This window comes from Anopheles maculipalpis, chromosome 2RL (genome assembly GCF_943734695.1).
Source record: "Anopheles maculipalpis chromosome 2RL, idAnoMacuDA_375_x, whole genome shotgun sequence".
Classification (NCBI taxonomy): Eukaryota; Metazoa; Arthropoda; class Insecta; order Diptera; family Culicidae; genus Anopheles; species Anopheles maculipalpis.
Window position 1 is genome coordinate 6,864,787 of NC_064871.1, and position 9,195 is coordinate 6,873,981.

The 9,195-nt window shown below is 47.0% G+C and overlaps 1 protein-coding gene across 1 annotated transcript; it reads right to left on the minus strand.

Moving 5' to 3' along the window:
* Nucleotides 1-4,931, minus strand: LOC126559718 (tubulin polyglutamylase TTLL13-like). The gene is made up of 6 exons (XM_050215890.1): nt 4,552-4,931; nt 2,865-2,930; nt 2,207-2,500; nt 1,866-2,123; nt 669-1,797; nt 1-599 (listed from the first exon to the last, which is right to left on the minus strand). Exons 1-6 carry the CDS (start codon nt 4,929-4,931, stop codon nt 69-71), a joined length of 2,658 nt encoding a protein of 885 aa, XP_050071847.1. The 3' UTR covers nt 1-68.
* Between the last annotated feature and the right edge of the window lie 4,264 nt (nt 4,932-9,195).

Genomic DNA, 9,195 nt, shown 5'->3' on the forward strand with positions numbered 1-9,195 from the left:
GTCGGATCGGCAGTGTTGTTGCTTTTGTTTGTACCGCACGGCCCACTAATGCCGTGCCGGAGTCAATACTAGATAAGCTTGTCCGAGGTGTAGTATTGGCGCGATTCCATGCTGTGGCGCTTGACCACGTTCGTCACCTGTCGGGCCATGGTCGATTTGGTGCTACGGTAGTTGGTCGGTTGTGTGGCCAACAGGTACGGCAACGGTGGACGACTTTGTACCGGCACTTCCGTGCACTGCATCCACGAGGTAACGTCGTTGATCGCGACCAGACTTTTGATTTGCAGCTTCTGCAGCTGATTTGAAGAGTTTTGCTGTTGCTGCTGCTGTGCTGTGTTGTTGGTACCATTCTGAAGGCTCGGCAGACAGGTGGTGGTGCTGTTGTTACTGCCACCACCACCGTAACCGAAGCGTTCACCTGTGGACGTCGAACCTGCCACGGTGCTAGTACTGTGAATGGTGGAGAACGTGTGGTTGGACAGAGGGGACGCTTCGGACTGCTGCAGATGATCGTTGGTGATCAGCTTCGCGTACGTTTCCTTGTACTTGCGGCGATCGGAATCGGTTAGCAGCTTGTTCCGATGAAAGTTGATGTATATCTGTAAAAGTTACGGAACCCGGTTACGGAGGCATCTCGAGGGAACAGAAAACACAGCAGCACTACTTACATTCTGCACCAACCCACAGGTACGTATGAGAAAGTCCCTCTGCCCCAGAAGCGCCATCCGTTCCCGCTCCTCATAATCCGCAATCTGATCGGGCGAGAATTCGTCGTGCTTCTTCGTCACCTTCGACACCTTGCGCTTGCGGATCTTCTTCTTCGCCGCCAACGATCCACCAGCTCCGGTACCAATAGTCCCACCGGCACCATCTTCACCCGCTCCCATCCCACCCTTCTGCAGCTTTGGATTGTGCTTGTGCAGGATCGCTTGATTCAGTCGGAAGCGTTCCTCGAGCTCGATTCGCTGCTGTTTGGCGCACTCCTCCCGACGCTTGCTGGCCGCCGTTTCGTTGTACACCGACGCTTGGCTTTGTGCGATAAAGAACTGCAGGTAACGGTTCGGATCGCCGGGCGCTGGAAGAATTCGCCGATATCCGCCGAGATGTGTTTCCTCCCAGGTGATCTGTTCAGCCCACGGACCCATACCATCCTCCCCGTATGGATCATCGTCCGGGTCGTTCGCTTCGCGGCCTTGTTGCTGTGACTGTTGCTGTTGCTGCTGCTGTTGTTGCTGCTGCTGCTGCTCCTTACTACCCGTTTGCTTGGAATAATCACGCAGCCGTTGCAACAGTCGGTTCTGAATCCGTCGCTTATCCTCCTCGAGCACGCGCTTCTTCACCTCACCATTGAGATTAAGCATAACGAAGGTGTCCGCAATGAGTGCTTCCTTAATCTCCTTATCGATCGCTTCATCGGTGTGAAACGATGGTGAGTGATTCACCTCCAGCACGTACGGTTTTAGCTTGTGATCGATGAGAATGTCAAATCCGAGCACCTCAAAGCATGCCTGAATGATGTCGTGCGTTGGGAAGCTGGCGGTGTACGTGTGTTTCAGCATAGGCCAGGCACTCATCACCGTTTTCACTATCACATCGTCGATGTTGCTCCAGAGTTCCGCAATATCGTAACCTTCAGCAGTGAGGATTCGATTCAGTGTCGAGAAGCGTCGTTTCGATCCGGCCTCATCATCGTTCGAGAATGTCCTGCTGTACTTATTGACGGAGTAGTTCGTCAGATGCATGAACGTGTTGGATGCATTCGTGACGCACGGTTCCTTGTACTTGTTGGTGGCAAACCTACGGCCGGAGAGCAAAAGGGTGTGAGTATATGAAGAAGAAAAGTTATCGTTAGAGTGATTACTAACCTTGCCAAGCCCTCATTATACACAAAGATTCGCAGCGGATCCGTCGAGGTGATCAGCGTGTACACGCGCAGATCAAACTTGTACCCATCGATCAGCAGCGGTTTCGTAATGTACACCTGACAGATCATGCGATCCTTCGGATTGATTTCCTTCAGATTTTTCGTCAGAAAGATACCCTTCCCTTGCGAGCCCTGGTCCGGTTTCAGGATAAATGTCTTGCTACGGTGCGTCCGACTGTAGGAAATGGCGTCTCCCAAGCTAGAAGCAAACAACAAAAAAACCATTCTCACTCTGATTGGCCTATAACCCATTTTGGCACCCTTCTTTACATCACTACTTACTCAGCCGGAAAGCACCACGTTTTGGGGAAAATTTGATAATCCAGCGGGAACAACTTTAGCATCCGGTTGAGGTTGCGGGCCAACAGATCCTTACGACAAATTTCGAACATACCCGGGAAATGGTTCACCTTCTGGAAGCGGCGCATATCGCGACAGAAGTCGACCCCCACGAACGAATCCGTCCAGCACACGTTCCACAGATCGGACTCACCCACCAGCCGATAGCCGAGCCGTTTGCAGACCCGAGTGATGATGTCGTAGCGGCAGTTAAGTATGCAAATACTGATCGGTAGTCTGTAGTGAAGGGAGTACAAGTAGAGTGCAGTGGTGAGACATAAGTGGAGGAACATCACTCCCGAAGATGTGGCTAATGATCGATTGTGTATGACGACTTAATGTGTACTAAAAGAGTTTTCAGTGTTTAGTACATTTGGTAGCGATTTAGTTTAGTCCGGGTGAAGCACCTGTGTCTCAGATGCCGTTGTGTGTGTGTGTGAGTGTGTCCCAATGTCAGTTTGTAGGGTATGGATGAAGATGTGCCGTTTATTGGAATGGAGGCGCATGGTTGCTGGCTGTTGCATGAGATTTGACACGGATGATAGGCGCTTTTTCAGGTTTTGGAATGTTGATGGCGGATTAAGTATAAGGGGACGCTTACGTTTTCTTCGATTTCTTGAGTCTATGTACAAGGCGCGTATTTTGGTCGAGAGCACTTCTACAACAGCTGCAAAAGACAGCAGATTAAACGAAAAAAAAGAAAGGAAAAACACACAATTGGTTGTATACACACAGGACAGAGCAAGGACACTGGATCATTTGTTTGTTTGTGTGAAGAAGGTAAGTTGTTGTGCTAAGTGTGAAGAAGCATCTGCTTTTAAGGGCAAATTGCATGCCATCTGGATCGTGCCTACAACCCACAATACTTTGGTGAATCTATATTTACAAATCAAGAATTAGCGGAACAGACGTCTGGTGCTATAAAAAGTCGTACTTTCTGTGGTGTTTATTATTACTCACAATTATTGTATAAAAACATGCTCGATATGCTATTTTTGTGCGGACAAACCAAGTAACGTACTGCTTATTGGCAAAGCATGCTACCAAAACCCCCTATTCAAACATCTCAAATCAATAATTATGGATCATTTAAATGATTTAATCCGTGCCGCAATGCACCATTTTGTTCGCAAATAACTGGCAAACCCCCTGGGAAAGATATAAAAAGCGAATCTAAAAATAGTTCCCACTTTGCATAAAAAAGCGCCCCCCACCCCCAATCCTGTGCGCGCAGGAATAAAAAAGAGTGGACAACTAATTTGTAGTCGTCTAAACAACCAAAGTTAGGCTTCATGGAACGTCCTACTTGAGCAATGCCAAGAACAACGGGAACAGGAACGCGAAAAAAACTTTCGACATGTTTCGATTCACTTGCTCCAAAAATAATGATTCACCCGCACGAACTCGCTTCGCTGGGAGTCCTTAATATATTTAGGCAGCCACGGCCTAACAAAAAGCAGTCTGGATGTGCCCGAGTGACTCCAAAAATAAACGCGCGCTCCGTTATTAATAGAGTGGCGCGTTTGTGCGGTGAACTTCGGGGAATCAACGAAAGGAACATTCGGTGTCTCTCTGTGTGTGTGTGTGTGGGTACTTTTCATTTTCCCTAAAAGGCTGGGCTCTCCCGTTCTTAGTTCCGAAGCAACAAATAATCAACAAAGCGTCCGTTCGCAACCGTGCACGGGACACATACGGGAGTTGTGTGTTGCCTAGGCGCCTTCGTCCAACGTCTATCGATTTATGCAATCTAGTTGTCTAGTTGTGTTTGCGCCTGAATGTTCCACTAGGCTACACTACAACTGCTCGGTCGCGGCAACTCGCAACGCCATTTTGATGAGATGCGGAGGAAGGCTTTTGCTGGACGAGCCCCTCGCACAATGGCAACCGGCTAGACGATTCCAACCCGCCACAAGAAACGGATGATGTTGGCGCTAAGCCTTGTGTAACCCTAGCTAAGCCGACGATATCTAGACACTGTTCTTGTAGACATTCAAAGGTGGGGTTTTTAAAACTGGAGCAAACTTTGCACTACGCCCGGACACCTCTCCTTGCCCCTACCCGCGTTTGGCATGGTGGCCTGCTTTTTTCCAATTTTTCGCGCAAATCTCTATCAAGGTGCTTTTCCCTTAGCGTTGCTAGTATGCAAAGTTGGTGTTGGATTCTACCAAAGACGTTAAAAAATGGCGCCACGCAATCAAAGCATCCTACAGAGGAATTTCCCTCGAATACGCTCAAATCCAAGCAGGCATTCCTCGGTGCGGTCGGTCAACATCAACAAACATACTCACTTCACATCCTTCTTGCTTTCCTCATCCCCATGGTGGTGATGATGGTGATGATGATGGTGATGTTGGCAGAAGTGTTTGGAGTTTTTCGTATCCGTCTCTCCACCGCACAGCACCGCATAGTTGCGATTGTTCATCCGCAGCAAACCCTGCTGAGGCTGGAGCTGCTTGCAGGGTGCCCCCGCATTACCACCACCACACTCGGTGGTACTCTTGGACGAGAAGGACGTTTCGGTCGTGTCCATCTCGGACTCGGAATCGGAGCTGGTGCCGGATTCGGCCGTCCCGGACGATGTGTCCTCGTTCGAGTCATCGCTTTCATCGTTGCTCGTACTTTTCTGTACAATCGGTTTCGGTTTGGTGCTGTAGTTGCGGTTGATCATTTTCGACCGGATCGGGAGTGACTGGACTTGAGGCTTTTTTTTCTTACTACTATCGGATTTAGTGGCAGCCAAACTCGCTTTTCGCACCTGCAAAACCCGTGAAACGAGTCACTTTAGTGTCACTATGGCTTTGTATTGCTGCTGGTGGTGGCCTAGAAAACCTGCACTCACTTCCGCCGTGTTGTATGCCCGTTTACCACCCCTCGATGCCACCCTTCAGGCGGCAGTTCCAAATGTGGGATCTCTAACACGTTTCCAAAAGCACATCACAAGAAATGTCTACACTGCTCTGCCTCGGTCGCCAAACATTTGCTGCACACGTTCGCACTCCTTATACTGTGAATCCAATCGAAGTAGGTTATACTAATGAACACAGTAGGCGGTGTACGGCATAGTGCGCTGGTTGGTGCGCGCCTGCTGAAGCTAAAGTGACAGTTTAGTGGTAGTGGAACAGTGTGTGCGTGCGTTTATGGGTGTTAGTGTAGATGGCAGCGCAAGAAAAGCTCGGTTTGGTGCGATCCGTCCGTGTAGGATCGTCGTTCGGAGGTGACTGAGCTGTACGTGGCTCGAAAGCGATACTAAAAATAGTGGTCCTCCCACGGACGAAGTTATCCTCCGTGGGCTCGTCACGAAAGGACGAACCCGAACCCACCGGCCCCGTTCCATCGGGCTCAAAGCGAAAGCAGCTACCCTCGTATCGCTCATTTAGTGCACCGTTCCAGCAACATCAAGCCACGGTGACGTCGTCTCTTTCGCGGATTGATTCACCAGGTAATCGAGCCTCCCCTCACCCAAAGTACAACCGTGCACGATTGCGCGGGAAAAGTTTTTCGCGTAACGTTTAGCCATCACGTGGTAAGGGTGTTAACGGTGGAAGGAGGGCTGGCCGGTAGAGAGGATACAACTTCCGAACTTTGTGAGCGCACTGTCTGATGTTTTTGCTGTGCGAAGTTAAACGGGTGAACGATGTCACGAACGCTCGAGTAGGGAACGGGAGCAGGTATCGTTCCAGTTCCGGCAAATTGGCGGTTGTTCCAGCTGGCAGTGGTAGAGTTCTAGTGCAAGAAGAAGAACAAAAATACTATCCTCCAGAAGTCCGGGAGTCACCCGTCTTTTGATTACGACATTAAGGCCCTCAAGTTCGGGACCAGTTCGTCGGGGAATTTCAAGCCCGATTTGATCAACCGAGTTCCCCACAAAACTAGTTTGCATCAAATCGAACAATAGTAAAACATACCTTTTACCCTCTCTGCACGTTCCTTACTCCATCGGGAAGGCAAAACGGAGCTTAAATAATAAATTGTCCATTTTTTGTTTGTTTGCTGCGGCCGCGTTTGGATCAATTTTGAAAAGTTTGACTATGAATAAAACGGTTACACGAGGGTGTGTCGTACAAGTTAAAAATATCCCTCCATGTTTTCTTTTCGCTTAGGCGACCTCGTATGGGAGATCTTTTGGCGGAATTTGGTAAATGATGACCATAAGTAATTGCTCTGATGAGGTCCAATTGTGAGGATCACGAGGAGGGCTCGTTCTAAAAATAGGATTCAAGTTGTTTATTTGTGCATTTGATAGCAACTAAATTTAAAATGACATTTTTGCAAGTCTAAAATATGCAGCAAAAAATAGAAGTAACCTGATGTTGCCTCCCACGGTGATACAAGTTGATAAATCTTCCTTTGTCACGACATGGGCAAACCAAACAGACTAATTTGATTATATATTTAAGTTTTACTGACCTGCTTCTTTTTAGGAAAACGTGGAGTAGGCAAACATCCTGTGCACGCTCCATAATCGGGAACTACCAAAGGATGTCCTATGCGATGGCGATTTAACGAGGCGATAAAGCGTAGAATAAAGAATTCAACCGTGGTTAAACGGGGGCAGGCGAAAATATGATACCACTTTTCTTCTTCGTAATGTAATTCTGCCACGATTGTTTGATTGTTTCTCGGGGGGAACGAAAGTAACGTGTTGCATGTTACACCACAGACTTCTTAGCATTGCCAATCGTACCTTTAAAAAACGCGGGGGTCATTAACTCAGATTGCTTTCCGTTGAACGGTTTGCAGCCCATATTTGATGCACGAGACGACGACATCGCAGAACGATGGTTCAATTAAAAGCGCTTAATTAGATCATAAAGATAGTGGAGAACCAAAGGCTCAAGTGTAGAGTCATGGTCGTATACAAGACTTTCCATCGGTATTAGACGACCTATTACAATGTTCTTCCAATCAGTGTGGAGAATTGGTATTTACGGTTACGCTACCTACAGGAAGTATACCAAGGTTCTAACATAGACCCCCGACCATGACATAGGAACATTTTTGTTGGACTACTCCGACTTTAGGGAACCAATTCTCACGCTGAGTATCCGTCCATAGCTCTGAAACTTTAAAAGAAAAGTTGTTATAGTAACATCGAAATAATACATCCCCTCAACACTCACCAGGAATATCAAACAAACGTTCCAGATATCCCAGACAGGAGGCAGGCTTTGAAGACTTTGCAACACTAGCAAAAGGGTTGAATTGTGTTTACTGTAGCTGAAAAAAAAAAATTTAATTCTGTAGCTTTACGCTGACGGGTAAATAATTGCCAATTGTTGTGTGTCTGGTGGGACCGGACCCACCAGACACACCAGAGTAGTTGTACTCCAGCTTTCCATCAGTCTGCTACGGTTCCAGGCATAAATCAGTCAAAACGTGACTGCTATTTTGGAAGGGAGTTTTTGAAGTGTTTGCTTGCTCCTGTTAATTAAACTAGGAGTTGTTGAATGGGAGACTCCAAAATACTGTTGGAGCTAAGTTTGGGTGCTGATACGTTCAATCAAGGCGTTTGAAACGATTTTCCAAACAAGCAGCCCGTTACTGACGTCTTTACCATGCACAGTCGTGTGTTTCAACCGTGCTTAATGTGCGTCCAGGTGTGCTGTATGTGATAGTGTGCGTGCATTCGTCGTCCATAAGCGTTGTTGTTGTTTAGCTCGCGTCGGAACGTGCCGTTTTCGCGGACGTTCGCTACTGGACCAAACGTGTACGCCAGTGTGCTGCTCAGTTTACGATCAAATACAACCTGAACATACCTGTCTTAGCTACCGAAACGTGCTAAAGCTGTGCCTGAAAGAAGCGGTAAGTATTTTAGAAGGGAAATATCAATACCCAAACGCGATACGATGCGGGTTGTTGCAACAGCGTGTGGAAAAGTGTATGTAAAACGCAATAATTATTAGACGGAGTACTAGTACCAGAATTTTTTCTGTTATTATGTACAATCTTACATCATTTGATGCCCTCTAAATCTATTTTACATCAAAGGAAAGCTATAAGGAAAGTGAAATAACCAAGCCATTAAAAGGGTTTTTTTTCGTGTTTTACCCTACAAGGGCACATCAGTAAACAAAGAGCATATGACTCGGCCCTAAAGTAGTGTGCGTGCTATTTTGACATTTCGCATTAGCACAGGGTGACTCATTGCTCATGCTGCCGATTATGAGTAGTTTCAAACAGTTTGTTTGCTACGAAACAAAAAAAAAACCCACCCAGGATAAAAATATGTTCCACTACAAAGTAGGATCGTCGTGAGTAGCTAATTTATCAAAAGCAATTGTTCCATTTTGAAGCAAAGTGAATCACGGCCTAGCAAACACGCACAAGTTGACGCGTTAGTCTCACGGGCGCTAAACAGTTGTATAAACAGCTATCTGTTCGGGGCCGTTTTTTAAATTGTTTGTGCCACTGCGGAACGTGTTCCGCTGGATAATCCGCGCTGGCAGAAGCTCGTTTGCTTGTGGGATCGACGTAGTAGAAAACGAGGGAAAACAATTGGATTGAAGTGCAAAAAAGTAGGTAAAACAGGCAGCATAAGAAGGTTGTGAGCTCTATTTTGATGGAAGTATTCCAGCATTCTTATCGTCATGCTTGAAGTTGGCTTTAATCTCTCAGCACGGTTTCTCTCCATCTTCTCTATTTTATTACTTTATGTAATGTTCACAAACATTGACCTCCTTTCCTATTGCACCGTTAGGCGAATCAAGATAACAATAGCATTAGCCATAGGGCGCCCATACTAAACTATCTTCCTTCGGGTTTTTTTTTTTCAGAAGCAACGTAGCCGGCTAAACACATTTGCAAACACAATGCTACTGGCGGGACACCGATAAGAACCCAGACACACGCCAGCCGAGAAACAAACCGTGTTGGTACGATTTTGCGAATTCTCAAATAGGCTCACGGATCAAATCGGTCCAGCGCTCTCGCAA